The sequence below is a fragment of the Podarcis raffonei genome, chromosome 6 (assembly GCF_027172205.1).
Source record: "Podarcis raffonei isolate rPodRaf1 chromosome 6, rPodRaf1.pri, whole genome shotgun sequence".
Taxonomy (NCBI): Eukaryota; Metazoa; Chordata; class Lepidosauria; order Squamata; family Lacertidae; genus Podarcis; species Podarcis raffonei.
The window spans coordinates 96,066,912-96,088,936 of NC_070607.1; the positions used below are offsets into that span (position 1 = coordinate 96,066,912).

Below are 22,025 nucleotides of genomic sequence, written 5' to 3' on the forward strand. Positions count from 1 at the left end.
TAGTCTTCACAACTGTGAGCAGGGCAGTGTGTTGGGGGCAAGTGAAGACAAGCTGCAGCACAGGCTTCCTCAACCCTCCAGATGTTCTGAGACTACAATTCCCAACATCCCTGACCACTGGTGCTGCTAGCTAGGGATCATGGGAGTGGTAGGCCAAAAACATCTGGAGGGCCGAGGTTGAGGAAGCCTGCTACAGCAACTAACTAGAACATTGTTCATTGATCCTGCTCAAGGTGAAACAGAAAACGCATTTTGGTCCCTGAAATTCATTCCGATTGTGCAGATAAAATATAACTGATGGAATTCTACAGGATGTGCTATTATTGTGTTTGAAAACGGTCAAGATCCAAGGATTTTCCACTGCCCCCAGGCATGCACCTCCAGGTGGTACAGGTGTCGGGCACCTGGGCACCTTCACTTGGTTGCAAGTGGTTGAATGCTAGGTGCAAAATGTGCCTGGCGCCTGCCTAATTTCAAATGCTGCCTCCAGGTGTCTTAAGACCACAGATCCCACCAGGCCCAGCCAGCATGGGCAGCAGTCAGGGAAGGTGTGAGTCGTAGCCATAACCTCTGGAGGGCACAGTGTGGCCTGCCCCTGTTTTAAGAAGAAAATACGCCAGGTTCTTGGCAGCTGATCTGAGCTGTGACACTGGAATTCTACCTTGGCACAGGGTTATCCATACACCTCGTGCCTAAACCGCGGGCACAAACTGCGGAACCACTTTGACCCTTTGCAGAAGCTAGGCTGGCACGTGGCTGGCACCTGCCTCGGGTGCCACGATGCGAAGGAAAGAACAGGACAAGAACACAACCAATAAAGACGCCGGAGGCCAACCCATTTCCCAGAGCAGCAAGTGGAGGCAATAACCAAGACAAACAACATGCCCAGAGTTGAGAAAAGCCAGCGTAAAGCGTTTTTATTGCAATAATAAAACTCTATGTGTTTACGTGGTGATGGTGGAGGAGGCGGCGGAGGAAGAAGAGGCAGCGGCAATTCTCTTACCAAAACTCACTACGTGAGGGGGTGGGGAGGGGGTCAGCAGGACACCAGGACGGGGGCCGGTGCATTGCCCAGGCGGCTGTGGCAAGCTGCGATGACCAGCATCAGATCTCCGTTAAGAACTCTCTACGGTGTGTCCGCACTCGGGGGGGCTGGGGGGCGGGCACGGGTTCACACCACCCCCATCACCCCCCATGGGGAAAGCAGCACCTTTTGAAGTCCTTGAATTTAGCTAGCTGCGGGGATTCAGACTGCTAAAAGGTAAAAATATCCTGAAAATCCAGTAGAAAACACCACGCACCACAATAATGGCGGGGGTGCGGCGGAAGAGGTCAGTGGGCTGGGGGAGAGAGCTGCCCCCAGAGCAACAAGGTTGACGCTACGTCACCATGGAAGATGCCCCTTCCCCAAGATGGTAGTGGTGGGGGGGCAGGGGGGGGGAAGAGTCCCTTGTGGCCCCAGGTTTCAGCAGAGAACCGTATCAACTCCTATGACTGAGGCTTCCCGGTGATTCAGCCCTCGACAGCCTCTCAAACTGCTTTGTATGGCTTTGCAGCAGAAAAATCGGTTTTTTAATACAATAAGGTACTTCCCCAAAACAGAAACGAAACAAAGGCTTGCCTCGTTTCAAGCAACTTTTCCTATATAATGTGAACCAACCAGTATATTTACTAGCAATGCTCGATCATACACAACTCAAGTCTACACCAAAAAAATATATAATAAGATTAAAGAACCTGACCAAAACAAAAACAAAAAACCAATAAACCCCAAAACAAGAGAACAGATAAGCTGAGGTTTTACAGCATGTAGCTTAAAAATGTCAAATATTGGAAGGAAACAAGGAAGGAGAATCAGAAGCAGAGCCGAGTGACCCAAAAACATTCAAATCAGGGTGGATGTAGTGGACAGCTGGGAAAGCTCCATACAAATTCATGTGCATTCGTCTTGAAGCAGAGATTTCTGGATTTCTCCATGTGCCAAACCTGTGAAGGCAAAAAAAGGGGGGGGGACTTGCTTTAGAGTTTGCCCTGGAGAGGAGGGGTGTAACTGCGCTGTACAGAGAATGAGAGAGAGGGGGGGGAGAGGCGGGCGGAGAAAACAGGCGCAAATGCCAAAATAAAAAAGAGGTGGAGAAGATCCGACACCTCAGCCCTGTTGACTCAAGGCGTTGTACCCATTAGTTGCCCAGGCAACCCTGCTCAGGTGCCAAGTTCAGCTCTGGCAGGAAGCTCTCAATCTCCTGCTATTGCCACTTATGGCAAGATAGTCACGCTTTGTGCCAGGCTGATGAATGGGCCCGGGGTGCCTCGTTCTAGAGATTTCTGCGCAGACAGAGGCCTCCGAACACCTGCCTCTCCCTGAGCCACTGGAAGTGCCTCTTCTCTGTCTGTCTCTCTCTCTCTTTCGCACAAACACAAACCCAAGGAGTCTTCCGATACCGTCACCTACCCCGGAGCAGGGAAATGGAAGAACACACGCCTCTTGTCATTCCATTTTTAGAAGCTCCACGTCAAAAATTAGGGTGGCATTGGGTGGGATGATCCCCGGGTGGCCGGTGGCACCGTAGGCATAGTCTGGCGAGATTATCATCTTGGCTCGCTGCCCAACGCTCATCTGCAAAAGGAACACAGCAGGCCGTTAGAGCAGATGCAGCCCATTCCCACCTCCCGATCTCAGCCTTTGTTTCCCTCCCCTGAAGGTGTCTGAATCCCCATTTCTGAAACACACAGGCCGGAAAAGGCAAGGTGCACAACAGGGGGACAAAGAAAAGCCTGGCAGCAAAAGGTCTCAGGTTTCCCTGCTGTGTCGGGGATGGACGGACCGCGAGACACTGGCTGGCCACATCCTTCGTATTCCCTCCATTCCAGCAACGAGGACAAGGCAGACAGGCTTAGCTGCAAACTATTCCCGAAAGGACGCTGAGAGATGCCTCCATTTCTAGTCTGCATCCACTTCAGTCTTATCATGAGATGGCTGGCATGATATGCAAATCTCTCACCACTGTGACTCACATGCAAAAGGCAGGGATAAGACAGAGGTTGTTCCCTCCAGGTAAACCCCACTGAGGTCATTACAAGCCAGATCCTAATTGCGGGGGGAAATCCCAGCCAGCCCAAAATATCACCCCGTCCCTTTCAGCCGCCAAACCTTCCCACTTCGTGCACAAAAGGCAGGAAGAGCCCCCAACTCTCCTCTCCGCCCAACTCCTGCTACCTGGCACTGTTCAAACCTGCACACCTGGGCAACCCCTTCTTCCCAGCCACGGATGACCTCCTGTTTGCCCATCACAAACTTGAATGGCTTGTTCCTGTCACGGGACGAGTCGAACTTCTTTCCATCCTCCAGCATACCTGCGATGGAAAAGGAAGCGAACGTCATCCTGGGGGCAAAATACACCCAAGAGAAACATTTCCCAGGAGGATCGTGCCAGCAAAGGAAACAAATCGGACACATGTCAAAAAGCACAGGGCTCTCAACTGGGGTGAGGAGAGGAATTCAGATGGCAGATTAATTCAGTGAGACAGATTTCAGTCAATAACGGTCAACTACGGTGGAACCTCAGAACGCCGTGGAACTCGAATTTCCTCGAGCAGCATTTGAGGAACTTCAGTAATAGTTGCAAGGTAGATATAAGAAATTAGATTTATTAAGAATAAGTTTAATTATGATAAAAGTGTATATTGGCAATAAGTAATATGAAATTGAAATATGGAGTAGACGGGAGGTTGGGTCTTTAGTGTTAAGACCAATATATGTTTTATTGTTTGCTAAGAAAATTATGTGTCTATGGTTATTCTTGTGTGTAATTTGGTATTTGTGTTTTTTTCTTGTAGTATCAATAAAAATCTTTATTAAAAAAAAAAAGAACGCCGTGGAACTCGAACGTTTCAGCTCCAGGATGATCAGAAACCAGATGTGACTGTTCCAGTTTTTGAATGATTTTCAGAAGCCGAACGTCCAGCGCAGCTTCTGATTGGCTGCAGGACTCAAAATGTGTCATTTTGAGCGTCTGCGCATGCGCAAGCGGCGAAACCCGGAAGTAACCCGTTCCGTTACTTCCAGGTCGCCGCGGAACGCAACCTGAAAACGCTCAACCTGAAGTGTCTTTAACCCGAGGTATGACTGTATGCAGAAAAGTATGGTATGTGATAAATTTTGTGAAGTGCTTTGACTACTCTAAAATAGTCTACGAACATTAAGTGTCATTAGGGGAGGCTTCCAGACGTAAACTGATTGTGCTGCTCTCTGCTCACAATTGTGCAAAGAGGGTCACATGTGGCTGCAAGAAAGGACCCACTGATTGATATTTCCAGCACACCAGGAAAGGCAGAAAGCAACCTGAGAAAAGCCTTTGGGGAGCCCTTGCAGCTCGCAGGCATCCGCAACAGGTCTGCCACAACCATTAAAGAGGATTAGTTTGTGATTAAGTGAGATATGCAGCTAAGCACAGGGCCAGCCAAGAACTTAAGACCAGCAGGGAAGGAGGTTCCAAGGACCTACATTCTGCTCCAGGGAAGAAAACAGCAAGGAGCTCTTTACCGCTTGAAGGTCCTGTATGCATCCAGTGCAAGACCCCTCCTGCCACGGGGCTCTTTACAAATTAAGAGCAGTGGTGAGCTTGGGTTGTAATGGCCAGCTTGACAGAATTGGCTTCCATTTTAAAAGGGCAAGACTCATCTTGGGAGACAGCCGAGCGAGATACAGGGACATTCGTGTCCAGAGCATTTGTCTAGTCTGCCTCTTCCCCCACTGGCCGATTCTGAACCTGAAGCGCTCACAGGTTTTGAGAAGCAGTGAGGACCCACGTTCAGCACAATTCTTCCACTTTTATTTAGAACGTGCTTCTATGTCACCTTTCGAAGCACCGTTTGCCTAAGATGCGCACACAGCTTAAACAAAAGCAGATGAATTAATAACGCACAGTTATTTTTAAAATAGGTCAATTGAAAGGCACGACAGCGTAGATCCCAGGAGCTAAAAGAATGCTACACATTCTGAAATCCTCACTTCCCTGGCTATGTCAACCACGACTTGCCCAAGTTTAACTGGTCAAGGAAATGAGAAGGCTAACTAGGCTCACTCCTGTGTTGAGGCAGCAGTAAGTATCTAAGAGATGCTTCAGGACAAGGGTGGTCTACAAACCGTGTCCAGGATCCAAAGAACAGCAGCCGCCTGATGATGATGATGATAAAACTTGTATACTGCCCTATGAAGGTAAAGGACCCCTGGATGGTTAAGTCCAGTCAAAGGCGACTATGGGGTTGTGATGCTCATCTCGCTTTCAGGGCGAGGGAGCCGGCATTTGTCCACAGACAGCTTTCCGGGTCATGTGGCCAGCAGGACTAAACTGCTTCTGGTGCAACGGAACACCGTGACAGAAACCAGAGCAGGGCATGGAAACGCCATTTACCTTCCCGCTGCAGTGGTACCTATTTATCTACTTGCGCTGGCATGCTTTCGAACTGCTAGGTTGGCAGGAGCTGGGACAGAGCAGCGGGATCTCACCCCGTCACGGGGATTCGAACCGCCGACCTTCTGATCGGCAAGCCCAAGAGGCTTGGTGGTTTAGACCACAGCACCACCCGCATCCCTGCTCTATACCCATAGATCTCAGGGCGGTTCACAACGTAAAATTGCAATATATAAAAGACAAAATACATAATAAAAATAAAAACAAAGACAACCCAATAATCCCCACTTCCACAACACATTTAAAAGTTCTCAGCATCCACAGAACTGTGGCCTTGTATTATAAAAGAGCAGGCCTCAGCCCCATGGCAGGGAAACTCTTTTTCAAAGTTGGTGAGCTGGCTTGATAATCTGCTGCGGGGAGTGTGAAAAATTCCATTGAGCACACCTAGATTAGCGTTTGGGATCCAAGCACAAGGATCTTTGGGAAAGCCCTGAACAAAAGGACTCTTGGAACCTGGGAAATTTAAACCCGCAAGGCAATTCGACCCAAGTCAAGCAATGAAGATAGGCATCAACAGTTTTGTTTGGGTACGTTTACGGTGCAATCCGTCCTCGTCTAGTCAGAAGTAAGCCCCACCAAGGCCAATGGGATTTACACCTAATTATATGTGCATGGCAGGAGCAAGGAACCCGTTCCCCCCAACCCAATGACTGCACTCTCTTCCAGGCAACCTGCCAACAGTTACATGGCCACTGGTGGGTGTTGCCTTTGTACAGAAGGTCGGTTTCTGCACATACTCTGGATGACCGGACTTCAAGGACACATTCTAGCCAGGCTAACATATTGAAGGAGGGTGATGAGGAAGGGCCAGGAAGGGGAGCCTGCCCCCCCGTGGTGTATACCATTTCTGCTGCTTCTCTATAGTAAGACGACAATAACAGGAGGTCGAGAAAAGTTCTGCACTTACATTTTACGCACAAGAACACAAACATGTTACACATTGTCATCACGCAAAGGGGTTCCATGCCCAGTTTAGCCAGGAATACTCAGATCTTTGGCTGGGACAGACAGACTAACAGTGTCCTTCTGCAGGGAGCATCCATGTCACCCGTAACTTGATGATGACGAGTTTTGAGAAACAGACCTTGTCGACAAAATGGTTAAGCAGACTGATGTTGAAGTGAAGGCACAAGACAGGTGTTGATCATGTTGTGAGCTGCGCACAGGTGGGCTGCATGCAAGCTGCCCGCTAGCCCTGTGGAGCCTCCTTTTATTGAGATAAATATGCAAGCTAGGCAGATACATTTTGGGCTGTGACCTTTACACATCTTCGGTCCCGAGATCGTGGGGTGGTACAAAGTTATTTTGGCACCTGTTTCCACCATGTCGTTTTCCCCTTGCACAGTGTATGACAAAGGAGACAAAAGGTCCCAGGGACAAAGGTTACAGACAGGACACCGCAGACTGCTGAGACCGCAAAAGGTCAGACAGAGGGAACGATGTACAGACAGCTGTGGCTTGTCTGGGGGGGGGGATGTGCTACGCACCCCAGGGTCACGCATGCAGGCAGACTGTGGCTGCCTGCTGGTGGGGAGTGTGCTCCCTCCAGACCCCACTGCCCACTCCGCGATATCCCTACATATATTTTCTCCTAAGTGTTCTGAAGACACGTCTAGAGGCTGCACGGGGGTGAAGGAAAGAGCACATTGCAAATGATGCGTGAGGCTTTGATTCCGATCTTACCGGAGAGCAAGGAACTGAGCATCCGTATGCTACCACCATCCTGCTCTCAGACACCACCTTTCCAGACTCACCGTCACACTGCTCTCCAGGGATGCATTCCTGTTCCAGCAACTCCTTCTGACTGGCAAACCTTATATGGACCTAACGTGCGCGCCTTCCCCTCTGTCCCCGGACCTGTTTTAAAGCAAGGGAAGGGGCAGCGGGGAGAATCGCTTCTCCCCGTTGCTGCCCCTTGGTTCAAAAGGGGTCCGGGGACAGCGGGGAAGACGCGCTGCGCTTCTCCGCTATCCCCGGAGCTTGCGGGGCAAGCTTCGTTTTGCAAAGCAAGCCCATAGGGAAATGCGTCCTGCAAAGCGGCTAAGAAAACGAAAAACTCCTTCGTCTAGCGAGTTTTTCGTCTTCCGAGGCGTTCGTCTTGCGGGGTACCACTGTATTTACTTACTACTAATACTACAACACAGATCCTCTAGAAAAGTGAAGTGTGAGCTATGCACCCTCGTGCTTCCTTCCACGCTGTTCTGAAGCAGAGAAGTAGTGATGGGGGGGTGCCTCAGAAATCCAAATGTGCCAACAGGCCTAAAAGGGTTCGCAGTCCCTTCCTTAGAGAGATCAAATGAGCTGAAGGTGCAGGGCAGCAGCTGGAGGAAGATGGAAGGGTTTAGCCAGTAGAAGCCCAAGAGACTGGCAGACCTGAACAGCAAGATATTGAAAGCAGGGAGGACAGCAGTTGAAACTGAAATAGTGTGAGCGCACAGCAGCGATAGCAAAGTGGTGAGAAGGAGGGCAAGGAGGGCCGGTAACGCACATCCTGCCTTAGGACTAAAGGAAGGAGACAAAGTGGTGTGGCTGCATGCACTCAGATTTCTTAAGTATATACTGCACACAAACAGGACTTCAGTAGAGCCATGCCCCAGTTTTCCCAGACTGCCTGACTACCACAGTTGCGGCTCTCTCTTTTTCTTCCTAGGGAGCTGACAAGAACTCTGGGGCAACACCACATGTCTTCACAGAATGCAGACTTCTTAGGATAAACTTGCATGCGCGTGCAAACAGCACAGAAGGCGCCTGAGCTCGAATAATCCCTAAAAATCCATGCGATACTTTGCGCCTTCTGCTTTGGGGAACGCGGGCCAGGTTCCAGCGAAGGAGGAAGGTGGGGAAGAACACAACAGCTCCCTGCGCTGCCTACCTGCTCTCGGGTTGCCAATGCTCTGTATTAAAGCACCTCAGATATGGGTCTCATTAAGAGCCCTGGTTTTTGATGGCAGGAGCTGCAGACACACAGGTGTAGATCTCCTGTTAGTTGTACACTGGGCGTGATCAGGGTCTGCTTCCGCTGCCAGCATTCCCTTCTGCACATGGGCTGGGCAGAACTCTCCCCAGCCCAAGCCAGATTCAAACAGTGCGTGCTCAAATGCCGACTTATAAAGCACAGCGGTGCAAGGGAACGCGTCCGGGCCCAAGGGCAATTCAAAAGGGCAGAGGGAGGAAGTAGCTGCATTGTTTTTATTACTTGTACTTGGGCTTGCTCAACAGGAGGACAGTGTTTCTCAAACGTGGGTCTCCAGCTATTGTTGAACTACAACTCCCATCATCCCTAGCTAGCAGGACCAGTGGGTCAGGGATGGTGGGAGTTGTAGTCCAGCAACAGCTGGAGTTTGAGAAACACTGGAGCAGGACACAAGGACAAGGGAGGCTGTGTGTGGAAGGTGGAAACCGCTCCCCCTAGAGCAGCGGTTCTCAACCTGTGGGTCTCCAGCTATTGTTGAACTACAACTCCCATCACCCCTAGCTAGCAGGACCGGTGGGTCAGGGATGATGGGAGTTGTAGTCCAACAACATCTGGGGACCCACAAGTTGAGAACCGCTGCCCTAGAGAGAGGTCTGTGCCTTTGGTACTCAAAGAGGCAGTGATACAGCCTCTGCTGGAAAGATAATAATATCTGGACCCCTCTGATTTGAACACCCACTGACCCACCGGGTTGCGTAATATGGCTCTAGGGTTTCTGGATTCAAACTAGTTATGCTAGATGCCTCCTAGGATAGATTTTGGCCTGGAAGCCGCCTCTGTTGCGCAAGCAGATGACACAGGCAGGGAGATAGGTGAAGAAGCAAAAGCTCATTTGTTCTCCTGGCCCTCTCAGTGGCATTCAGTACAGTACTAACTATGGTTATCTTTCTGGGCTGCCTTGGAGGAACAGGAATTTAAAAACTTTTCCTTTAAAGCCAAAGACACTTATCCTCTTCAGAATGCAGCACTCAACAAGAAATCAACAGTTTGGGGTGGTTGTTTTTCCATGTATGCAGAATTGCATAACAGTCCCCACTTAGGGTAACAAATGTTTACTGGCCCAGTTATCAAATTAAGCCAGCCTCCAAAATGGCCAAAGAATACCAAACCCACACGATTTTTTGTGAATCAAAACACATTCTTGCAGCAAAATCAAATCTAACATTCCAAGCACGGGGGAGACTGCCAAATACTGACAAGTCACAGCCCCCCACTTGGAGCTGGAGGAAGAAAAGGAGGAGGAGGAGGAGGAGGAGGAAGAGAGCCAAAGACAAAGCCAGGACTCCCCTCCAGAGCAGGAGGATGGATGGAGATGTTTGCCACCACGGATAAGGAGGGGAACGGCCGAGAACAAAGAGGAAAAGTTGACAAGGTGGAAAGTGCAGCTTTGGACCCGGAGCTTGAGACATCGAGGGATCCAAGCAGCGCACATCCGTTTTTCGCAAGAGGCCACTGCCTGTACGAGAGCTTCCACATTTGAAGCAGCAGCCCTGCTCAGCTTCCTCCTGGGACAAGGCGTCGTGCTTTCTCGCTCCGTGGAATTATATTTTAAGAGATGTCTGAGGCACCTTTTTACAGAAGGCGGTAAAAATATTCCTGTTCAATAGCAGCCAAATACAGTTCAAGAACTGTATTTGGCTGTTATTTCTATTTTATTTTTTGCACTTCACAGCATTTGGCTGTTTTATCCTTGCCCTGGGGGGGGGGGGGTTAAGGCTTATCTCAAGGAATGCAGTATGCAAGTAAAATGGCATAGCATGCAGCATCTAATGCAAAAAATAATAATAATTATGAACCTAACAAGAGTTTGGCTGCTGCATGAGAACAAAGATCCGGCACTCTGTTCTCAGTGCGGACACTGATGTCCAACGCTTAGGGCCTTCTGGCGGTTCCCTCGCTGCGAGAAGCCAAGTTACAGGGAACCAGGCAGAGGGCCTTCTCTGTAGTGGCACCCGCCCTGTGGAACGCCCTCCCACCAGGTGTCAAAGAGAACAACAACTACCAGGCTTTTAGAAGACATGTGAAGGCAGCCCTGTTTAGGGAAGCTTTTAACGTTTGATGTTTTATCGCGTTTTTTAATACTTTTAATACCACCGTATTTTAATACTTTGTTGGAAGCCGCCCAGAGTGGCTGGGGAAACCCAGCCAGATGGGCGGGGTACAAATAATAAATTACTATTATTAATATCATTATCAGTGGCCAAGCAGGACATGAACACAATGGCACGCTCCTTAAAGCCTTTTTCGGCTGGCTACTGAATAGATCTTATGAAGTTAAAACGTTGAGTATGAAAGGTAAAGGGACCCCTGACCATCGTGACCAACTCTGGGGTTGCGGCGCTCATCTCGCTTTATTGGCCGAGGGAGCCAGCGTACAGCTTCTGGGTGATGACTAAGCCGCTTCTGGCGAACCAGAGCAGCACACAGAAACGCCATTTACCTTCCCGCCGGAGCGGGTTTAACCCACAGCGCCACCCGCATCCAAAAAATGTTGAGTACGCACTCCAAATAACCACAACATGCGAATTCTGTACAGCTGAGATTCCACTCCCAACTCAGGAGCTCAAGTCCCCTGCAATTATTTCCGGATCAGGAAATCCATATCCTTCTCTCAAAAGCTGGAAGAATTCCAAGGATGCTAAAAACTAGTCAGTATGGACAAAGATGGTAATTGAGCTGCTGAACATGCATTTGTGGCAGCCATCGTTTGTTAGCCAATTCACCTTTCCGTGGGTCACACTGGTTCAAATGGAGCAGCTCCCACAAAGCCAACTTAAGGCACCTCAGGCATTATGCGGCAGCACAGACAGAGGGGCAGGAAAGTATATCAACTGCCTTGAGTGCCATTTTCTGATAAAGCAATTTAAAGCCTAATGCTAAGCTTGCTTAGATGAAAGCCCCATTGAATTCAATGCTATTTATTTATCTCTCCCACCTTCAGTAAAAATCACTCCCAAGTAGATTTACTCTCGGGTAATCTTGCACGGAATTGCAGCATTTGCCACAGACGGCAGACACCCTGTGTAACTCTGCTGCAACACACTGCCCCTCTCTTAAAAGGTTACTCGATCAGAAAACAACAAAAGGCTGCATTTGTTGCAGGAAGTGAGAAACTGCAGCCCTCTGAGTGCCTGTAGCCCGGGCAACGGTCCTATACGTGCAATTTGAATTGAATGAAGAATGGCTCCATTTCAAGAAGGTCAGACATCTCGCATTCACTGGGTCTTTGCCACAGTTGGCAGGCTGCCCTCCAGAGCCTCAGAAGGCAATGTGCAAATTGGCAAGAGGCGGCCCAGGAGTTCCCACCCACTTCGATTTGCAGCACAGAGAGAGCAAGGAGCGTCTCAGAGGCTGCTTTCGCTGCCGCTTCAAGTGCCGGCTGCACAGTTGGCCTTTCAGCTACAAAGGCTCCTCATCACCTTACACGGTAAAGCCCTTCCCAAGCAGGCAAACGTCCCCATTAAAGCCAGGGGCTGGAAAAACAAAGGGCATTCCTGTCCCAGATCCGTTTACTTTGGGAAGGTATGAACAGAACGTGCAACATTTCCTAGAGTGCCATCTTTGCTGCACTGGAACGGAGACGCGATTCTCTGGCAGCCTATGGAGCCTGGCAGCCGGTCCTGTTAGCAACAAGAGGCTTGGCGGCGGTGAGCAAAGGTCCAGATTTAAGTCGGGATACGAAAGGGCACAGTCTCCCGATGACAGCTTATTTGCAAACTGTGGCAAGCTCCGTCAGGTTCTACAAAAAGGCAAGATGGAGACCAGTTGCAGCAGCTGCTCCAGAAGACACAGGCCATTGGAGGGCAGAACACACACATTGCTCGCTTAGAAGGAGGGGATCCTGGGAAAGGGGAGCGCGGGAGGGAGAACAGGCAAGCGGGGGCTTCCCCAGTTTCCAGCACTGACCAGTGAGGAACAGAAAAGCCACAAAGCTCTGCATGCGCACTCATGGGCAAACAGGGCCCCCAAAGGAGCCTGCGTCTCTTGGCACCTGTCAGCGCCGTCTCTGAATGGCTCACTCCCCTCAACTGCCATGACATTGCCCAAATCGTGCTCGGCACCCAGGGCCACGCATTGCCAAAGAGGTGGGCATATTTACAAGCACACTTTTTAGAGAGCCCAGAAACAAGCTGCTTTGCTTAGACCCCTGAAATCTATGCCCTTGTGTTCTTGACCACTGCTTTCCAGGGTGCCACTTATCTCGTAACCCAAAACTCACCCCAGAAACGCCTCCCCCCATACTTTCTCATGGAAGAAAATGGAATTGCAGAGTTGGAAGATACCCCTGAGGATCATCTAGTTCAGCGGTTCTCCATCTGTGGGTCCCCAGATGTTGTTGGACTACAACTCCCATCATCCCTGAGCTCTGGCCTTGCTAGCTAGGGGTGATGGGAGTTGTAGTCCAACAACATCTGGGGACCCACAGGTTGAGAAAGGCTGATCTAGTTCAACCCCCTGCAGCAGCTGGGCCTTACGGCAATAAAACCTGCAGCCACAACATTGTGTGCACCACGTTGACATGACTGAATCTCCATCTTCCTGCATCATCCAAGCGACAAGGGAGCTGAACAACTGCCAAAGCCAAGCCCACGAAACCTTGAATGGTTCCACAAGGAACAATCCAATCTCATTTCTAGAACATGAACTGGACAGATCACAAAGACAACCACCCTCCTCTGTCCCTGTTATCCTTAATTCCTCAGCAAAAGTAACTCAACACACAAACCACAGAGAAGGGGAAGTGTTGTCAAACCCAGATTGCACTCTGAACCCAGAAGACTCCAGTTCAAACCTCAAGCCTACTAGTTGGCCTTGGCTATTACTTATCAACTTCCGCGGTTTTTTAAGTTTCTAGTGGATAATTTTTATTTAATCCCACAGTTTCACGCGATTCTGTTATGAGTTTTAGGGCTGGGAGATACCTGGCTCTCAACATCGGGATATATTATCAGCTAATATATCACAGTGTCTGAAATAAGGATGGAGCCACGTAGAGGCATTGGGCAGGCTTCAGGGTTTTTGCAGCATCGTGATTTTTGCATAGCGCATGCACACACACACGGCGATATATTGCCGGGTCCAAAAATATGAAACTGATACCACAATATGGATTTCAAACTGATTTGGGGCAATATATCACCCAAGGGACACGGGTGGCACTGTGGGTAAAAGCCTCAGCGCCTAGGGCTTGCCGATCGAAAGGTCGGCGGTTCAAATCCCCGCGGCGGGGTGCACTCCCGTTGCTCGGTCCCAGCGCCTGCCAACCTAGCAGTTCGAAAGCACCCCCAGGTGCAAGTAGATAAATAGGGACCGCTTACTGGCGGGAAGGTAAACAGCGTTTCCGTGTGCTGCGCTGGCTCGCCAGATGCAGCTTTGTCACGCTGGCCACGTGACCCGGAAGTGTCTCCGGACAGCGCTGGCCCCTGGCCTCTTAAGTGAGATGGGCGCACAACCCCAGAGTCTGTCAAGACTGGCCCATACGGGCAGGGGTACCTTTACCTTTTATCACCCAAGGAGCTTTCTCCAGCATTGTAGGAAAGATGTAAAAAAAAAAAAAAAAAATTAAGGACAACTGTGATATGGTTAGGAATCTGTGGGCCTACACAGTATTTTTTCCCCAGCAGAACAGTGCTTCTGGAGGACCAGTTAGTTAGGAGTCATGTACCCCATGATCAGACACCACCAAATTTTACACAGCTGCCAAGGTTGTTCAAAGCATGGGGCTCAGCAATTTTAGAAAGACTAGCTGTGAACTGAAACCAGTCCTTTATCTGAATACATACACGCAAGAGGATGTGTTCCTGTGTGACATGACGACTGAAGCCTCTGTCATCAGGTCCAGATCTAACTCTTAAGATTGGAACACACCCTGGTCCACTTCAGACCTAATGATCTGATGGCTTAATGGGCCCATGTGCTCCCTCACCATAGTCTGATATCTTTGTTTGCAAGCAGCAATAAGGACACATTGGCCCAATTTGGATGTCAAAGAAAACTGGTTTAACAAACTCCGATCATCTTCCTTGTGGATAAGAGAAGGTCTGCTGGATCAGACCCAAACCAGGATGTATTTTGGCAATGGCCCAGAGACCACGTTGAGGCAGCCATTAGATGGTATACATGAGAAACGGGGGCAGAACCACCCATTTAAATTAGCTTGATCCAAGTGTAGAAGTAAAATAAAATACAGGTAGCAACCAGTAAAACCCATTGCAGGTGCACTGATCTAACCAAAAGTGTGCTTCAAGTGCTCCAGAAGAAGCCGTGTGTGTGTGTGTGTGTGTGTGTGTGTGTGTGTGTGTGTAATTATTTTCCTCAAAATAGTAATCTCAACAGCACACACGGCCTAAAGAATTCGGCACCGCATCACAGCAAGTTTTGCAACATGCTATGTAAGATGCCAACACACAACATCCCAGGTGAAGGTTACTGGCCAACATGAACAGGAAAAATCCTTTCCCAAGTTGTGGTGAAAAATGAAGATTGCCTTTTAACTTCTGTTACCACTCTGATAAGTCCTTAAGCTGACACTATCAATGTTTTGTAGTTTGCATCCACTGCAAACTACGTCTATACGTTGTTTGGCCCTGACCCTCAATAGTCTGAAATGATATCGTGTGCATGCAATTCAGTGTCACACTATTACACGTGTTCTGTCTGCACAAGCATTTTCGCTTGCAAGGCAGAAAGATCCCCCTTGCACTGTTCTGGGGGTACCCCAAGACCCCAGAGTCAGTTTCAGGGAGCGCAGGGATATAAGGGGGTGGGAATCCAATTTCCCTTTTGCAGGGCTTCCGCTGACAGAGTTCATTAGGTGAATCACATTCATCTTACAGTCATTTCCAATTGGCTATACAGTGGCATCATCCCATTCATGATCCCTGAATGGCTGAGATCACCCGAGATCAATACTCTGAGGAGAATTAATGGGATCAGAGGCGACTAAAGAGAAAAGAATATCAACACCATTTGTCTCAGAATTACTAGTTTCTACCTGAGGAATGAAACCAGATATTTGGTTCAGCTCTCTTTTTAAAAGGTGTCCTGCTTCCAGTTCAGTTATGAAAATGGAGCGGTGGGGGCACAGATGCTTCTTACCCCACCAGGCCAGTTGGAGAAGTCGACTGTGCAAAATAGGGCCTGCTCTCAATCACATAAAGCTGATTTTAAATGAATTTCATGCTTGGGAGAGGAGCACCTTGCCTGCCACATCTGGAAACGACTTGCAGTGGGGAAACCCAAACTGCTCCTACTAAGCTGACAGTTCTTGTAAATGCATCTGAAATCCTGCGCAGTCTTTGCCGCTCCTAAGAAGTTCAGGCACTAACAAAAATGAGCACATCTGCCCCCAATCCTCAGGCTGTGGACACAGAACCTGACCCATGCTCCCTGTTGCTCCCATACTGGCACCAGAGATAATTCATTTATAGCTTGCATAATCCAAAACTGCCCCCATAAGGTGTGGTCAGGATCACAGTTTAGAATTCCCAGCACCCAACATATGCCCTGAAGGCTGTGCAGGAGAACCATCCTAACTTTTTAACTCCTGTGATATAGAAGATGCAACCCTCATGCCACAAACCCATTTCTCCTCTTCCTCTATGCTTTGTTCCCAAAAATGTTGTGTTGCAAAGAGAACATCAGCAATGTCTAGGCAACACGATGACTATGTACATACGCAATCGACAATCTTTATCGAATTCCTTCAAACCATAACAAGTACAAAATGAAATCTTTAGTCTCAAAGTCTCTGAAAATCTTTAAATGAAGTGAGGTACCAGACTTTATACGATGAAAGACAAGCTGTGAAGCTTTGTGTATTCGGCAAATATGATGTCCAACACTGAACAGTGATTCCAGATATTGACTACTGTTTCGTAGAATTCTTCGTCAGCGTGGTGGGAGGATATAGAATTGCTTCATAAACACATCTTATTTCAAATGAATGTATGTAAATGAAAATATCAAATGCTGTGGAGCAGTGCTCATGTAGTAATGTAGTCACTGCTCACTGTCTGTATCTGGCATCTTGCATGTAAGATCACTATCCTGCTCAAATCGGATGCCGCTCGCTAAATCAGACCAGGCCAACCTTTTGAGCAGACGTCGCCCTTGCCAAAAAAAAGCTAAACCAGAGCATGAAACACCTGAGAAAGGAGAGAGGCTGCATTTTAGCACCACGGTAAGGTAAGATGGTGTTGTCCAAACACACCCACACACCCAAATGAAGTGGAGATGACGGAAGGCGCTGCCTATGGCTCAGCCCTCCCCAAATGCTCCACAGACACGGAAAAGGAAGGCTGCACTGCCAGCACCAGAGGGCGGGCGAATCTCCTGTCCCAACCAACAGCCTCCAGGTCCCCTGCCAGCCATCCCTTTGTTCTTCCTGTCAGCGCAAGAGGCAGCCAGGGAGAGACCATCCTCATTTCCTTTCCCCACCCAATGACAGCAGGGAAGGAAAGAGAAACAGATGGAGTGGCTGCTAATCCGGGAGGGGCGGAGAGGGAGGAGGTCTGCTCCGGCACCAAGCCTTCCCTTTTCTTCCCTTTGGCATCCAAGAACGGGGTCCCCAGGAAATACTACACAGAAAGGAGAAAGGAGATCGCAAGGGGAGGGTGGCAGTCCAGTGAAGAGCTAGTTCGTTCCATGAGCTATACAGGACAGAGCTAAAGAGAACCTCTCCAAGGGAGCAGGCCCTTTGCTGTTTTAACTCACACCAGAGTAAGGCTGCTACACAGGGAGAGTCCTCCCTCATAAGCACCCAAGGGGTGCTGTGCCAAATCCCCACAGACCCTGCAGCCTGGAGGCCAGAAAATCACTTTGGCTTCCACAGCTACATCACGGAACTGGAAGAACTGGTTATTCAACCTGGCGTCTTCCCCTAAAATCAGGATACTCTCCATCGACAGCATTCCCAGAATTTCCCTGGAGGCTTCCAAAAAAGATTTCGCTCCCCAGACTGCAAGTTTAACTGCTATCTTACTGCTTCCACCCGTTTGTCTCCCTTACTTCCCCCGCCACCCAAGGATGTTTGAAGAGCAGCTACCACTCAGCTAGCGTTACGCCTTCTTCATTTTTCTGGCACAATGAGAACCCTTGCAAGTGCGCACAAAAGAAGGGGTGCCAAGAAGAAAAATCAGCCGCTACGCTGCTAAGAACCAGGCCATCCATCCAACCGCTGTTGGAAGTAGCTCTACCCATATAAGCAGCTGGGTTGTCACAGCACAACCACGGCAAAGCATTCTGGCCTTGCATACTTCATGGTGTTCTCCCTCCCGCCACAAACAGCTTCAAGCCCTACAAGGAAAGAACTCAACCCTTCGCTCCTCGTGGGCGGCCAGCTCTGCAGGTGCACAATGCATACCGTTCACTGCGCGGCATCAGGAACGTGGAACTCTGCACCAACTCCCAACATTAGAGCCATTATGATACAGGCCGCGGTCGATTCACACGGGGGCTACTTTCCAATGAACTGCACACTTACGTGAAATCGTGTATAATCCAAACACCCACTGAAAAACCTTGCAAGCACCCGAATCCACCCCTTTTGGTGACATTTTCAGATCACTTCCAGGTTTGGCACAATGTGAGTGCGTGCATTTGCACACATTTTGGACGTACCTAGAAAGGTCACTGCCTGTATTCTTGTCCCAGGTGATCTCTTCTATGCGGCACACACAGTCTCTCCATGGGTCAGGCAATGATGTGAGACGGCTCTCCGTAAAAATGGCAATGGGGCCTATAGAGACGCTTTTGGCCAGCTGCAATCCAGTAGTGAAATCCAACAGCCTTTCAGAAGTCTGCCATACTCAGACCCTGGTTTCCTTCCATATGTAATTCACGTATGGATCATCACTCACTGCATGCAGGAAGGGCAAGGGATTTCAGGATGCTGTGTGAATATTTACAATTTAAAGTTGCTAGAAGCCGTAAGAGATAGAGGGCAGCCAGCGATTCCATGGGTGCCTTTGAAGCCTTCTTCCAAGAGACTGGGCTGTCGCCTCCATCTCTTCCTAGCAATGAATCCCAGTACAGAAAGGGGAATACCTTAGTGGACAAGTTAGCTGTCAGCTCCACAGATCAACCAATCGGGCTTCAAGCAGCAAAGCGAAATATCTACCAAAGAAGGTTAACACAGAGTTCACGTTCCACCAGATTCAGAGCCACCCTCAAAATCAGGGGGCATGTTCTCAAAAAAGGGGCACATGCAACATGTTTCAACTAAATGCTCTCTCACTGCACATAGCACAGCAGCTGACTTTCCAACTAGATCAATTTCATGGCATCTCTCAATGATTTGGGCGCTTTTGATCAACCTAGGGAGCAGACACGCTCTTTGCTAAAAGGGTTTAACATGAGCCAAAATGGAAGTACTTCTAATATAATATGCAAATCACCACAATACTGCACCCAAGTGATTAAGTACAGTGCTTTGGCACAATCGTTTGAAGACCTGTGCTTTCCTCACAATGCCAATATTAGATTGTGCAGTACAAAAATATGTTAGATGACCTGTGTAGCACCAAAGAATCAGCCTGAGTGCAGAGACATGCTAATGAACACTTGATAACAGAGACTACCTGAAAGGTAGCACATTTTTTAAACACACACACACACACACGGATATGCAGTAATAAATGGAACCTCGGACCTATCCACATATCACTAAAACCACAAAGGTGTGAAAAATGAACTCCACATTAACAGCCCATTCTCAAAGACCACTAATCAACCCAGACTAACCAAAAGCACGTACCAGCACCTCAAGTCCTGTCCTCGTGATCAGGATGTCAGGCATAGCAGCTTCTGAAAAAGGACCCAGGCCACTGACACTTGAAATAAACGACACTAGGCAAAATGCACTAAAGGTCTGTCTGCCTAAGGCAGCTTCGTCTGTATATAAAAATATCAAGATGCACTGAAACAAGAGTACACAAGGATCTGCCTTATATTCAATCAGACCACTGGATCCATTTACCGTATTTTTCGCTCTATAACACGCACCAGACCATAACACGGACGTAGTTTTTAGAGGAGGAAAACAAGGAAAAAAATATTCTAAACAAAATAGTTGATATATGATTTTTGTGGTTCATGCTGTGGCCACAGACATGTGATCTGACAGTGAGTTTGGAGTAGCCCAATGCAAAAATCCTGAGGATCCATGTAGATCCATGCTTTGTAACCACGGAGGAGGGAAGGAAGGGGAACCATGGATCCTCTGCTCACGACTGCAGCAGATCCCCCCCCCCGCCACCCGCAGGCATTCGCTCCATAACACGCACAGACATTTCCCCTTACTTTCTAGGAGGAAAAAAGTGAGTGTTATGGTGCAGAAAATACGGTAGCTCTGTGTTATCTACGCTGACTGACAGCAGCTCTCCAGGGTTTCAGAAGGGAGGGATCCTCCCCAACAGTACCTGGAGAGACCAGGTACTTAACCTGGGACTTTCCGCACCCAAAGCACAGGCTCTATCACTTAGCTATGGCCCCTTCCTCAATGCTTCCTTCCATTGCCCAAGAAATTTCGGCTTTTTTCTGAAATATTTTTAAAAAAACAACAACCCAGCCCCCAAAAATGAAACACATTTTTTCACTCGGTCCAGATGGAAGTTCCTTAAATATTCCAACTGTCCAAAAGCAAGTAAGCAAGCTACTGTAACAAATAAATAAATTTGGGCAGATTGGATCTCCCTTACAAGGACTGGCATGACAGACAATCACTTGGGAAACAGAGCAGACCAGAAACATAGAAACCTCAACCATGTTTTTTAGCCTTGCAGACGGAGAAGCATGTGGTTGCAGGCGAGGGCGGCATAAACCCCACAAGATGCCAACCACAGCCTAAGACCCCTGCCAGAAACAACAAGATTTATGACGAAACTGCAGTATTAAGGGCAAACAGCTTATCTAAGTAGTACCTTCCTTTTGGCAAGATCCTTTCCGCCTAGCCCAAGCACAGCTGCTTGGGAATCCATGGCTGCTCCAGTAGTACCTCTAAGCAGGTGGTGGCTCAGGGAAAAACCACACACTGGGCTTAAACATGGGTGCCGTAGACCACAAAGCTCGTTAGCGTGGAGGGGGGGCATGCGGAGAGACCCACACACAGCCACCCCTCTTCAATGCATGCAGCAAGACCCAAGGAGCATCAGTTGCCAAGGGAAAAACGGGCACAGATTTGAGTCCCCACCACCCGATTTCCAAAAGCAGGTTTGTGGGTTGCGATGCCCAAAATACGGTTAAAATGCGAGGGAGGAGGGGGTTGTTTTTGCAACCAGGTAAGGGAGGAGGAGCCTCAGCCTGCCAATCATCCCCCCCCTTCACAATTAAGGATTTCCTCTAACCACTGCACCTTATGCCAGCGTGCCCAGCCATATCCTAACCCTCTGCTGAAAGGAAGAGGGGGGGCACAGATTTCTGCTCCTGCTTCTCCCCCCCCCATAACAGTTCATCCCCTACAAGCTGAGACACACTTGCCCCCCACACACGCAGTTGCCCCCTCCACCCCTCCCTTTTCTGCTCCAAGCGCAAAACGCAGCTGTGACCCCCCCCTCCCTCCCCACCAGACACAGAGAGAGACCCTTTGCAGACGACCCCTCCCCACCCCAACCAAAAAGCCTCCCCCCACATTCCGGGAAGTGGGGAGTGTGGGGGGGGTTAAAAGAGGGCCATTCAGACGACGAGACTCACCCGTGTAGTGCACCACGCAGGTCTGCCCTCGCTTAGGGAAGGTCCTCCCTAGAGAAGAGAAAAAGGCAGTTAATGGGGGGGGGAGAAAAGGGGGGCTCGTGCCCCCTAACCTCTTGAGGGGGGGTCGTCGGTTGAGGGGGGGGGTCTCTCGGCTCACCGTCCCCGGGGGAGATGGTCTCCACGCGCACGCCCATGTGGCCCGGCCCGCGGCGATGCTAGTCCCCAAAGGCGCACCGGGAGGAGCGGCAGCGGCGAGTCCGGCAGGCGAGAGGAAGGCGAAGCAACGGCGGACGAACCACCAACGCCTGGAGCGAAGGAGGAGGGGGGCGGGGAGGGAGGAGCCGCGCCTGCGCACTGCCGTTTAGAACGGAGGCCCCGCCCCACGCCGCCGCCGCCCGGCCTCGCCTCGCCGGAGTCGGCCGCTCGGAGCCACGCCCCGCCGTTTCTCTCGCGCGCGCCCGCTCGGAAAGGCGAGGCGCACGTGGCCGCGGCGGTGGGAGGGGCAAAGAGCGCGGCTGAGGGAGAGGGGAGAGCAGACGCCGCCGCCATCTTGGCTGCTGCCCCTCAGGGAGGAGGAGGCGGGAGAGGGAGAGCGGGCGGCTCCCTCTTTCTCCCCCGCCCCCGACTCTCCTACAGACATATATATTAGTATAGCACATATATTAATATATATATTATTACGTTATTACATATATAATACTAATATATATATATATATATATATATATATATATATATTATAATGCTGATAACAATATATATATTATTAGTAGTATATCACATATACTAATACATGTATGACGTTGTTCAAAGGTCAAATCACATCCTAAGAATAATAATGATTTTATTGTTTGTACCCCGCCCATCTGACTGGGTTGCCCTCA

The 22,025-nt window shown here is 49.4% G+C and overlaps 1 protein-coding gene across 2 annotated transcripts; it reads right to left on the reverse strand.

The window, feature by feature from the left end:
- Positions 1 to 891: 891 nt before the first annotated feature.
- On the reverse strand, positions 892 to 21,479 carry FKBP1A (FKBP prolyl isomerase 1A). Of its 2 annotated transcripts, none has more exons than XM_053394649.1 (5): positions 21,299 to 21,479; positions 21,142 to 21,189; positions 3,242 to 3,354; positions 2,483 to 2,617; positions 892 to 1,986 (listed from the first exon to the last, which is right to left on the reverse strand). In XM_053394649.1, the coding sequence occupies exons 1-4, from the start codon at positions 21,333 to 21,335 to the stop codon at positions 2,489 to 2,491; spliced, it is 327 nt and encodes a 108-aa protein (XP_053250624.1). In that variant the 5' UTR covers positions 21,336 to 21,479; the 3' UTR covers positions 892 to 1,986; positions 2,483 to 2,488. The 2 variants fall into 2 exon arrangements, with proteins under 2 accessions (XP_053250624.1, XP_053250623.1); XM_053394648.1 differs by having other exon boundaries at positions 2,453 to 2,617; positions 21,299 to 21,478.
- Positions 21,480 to 22,025: the final 546 nt, after the last annotated feature.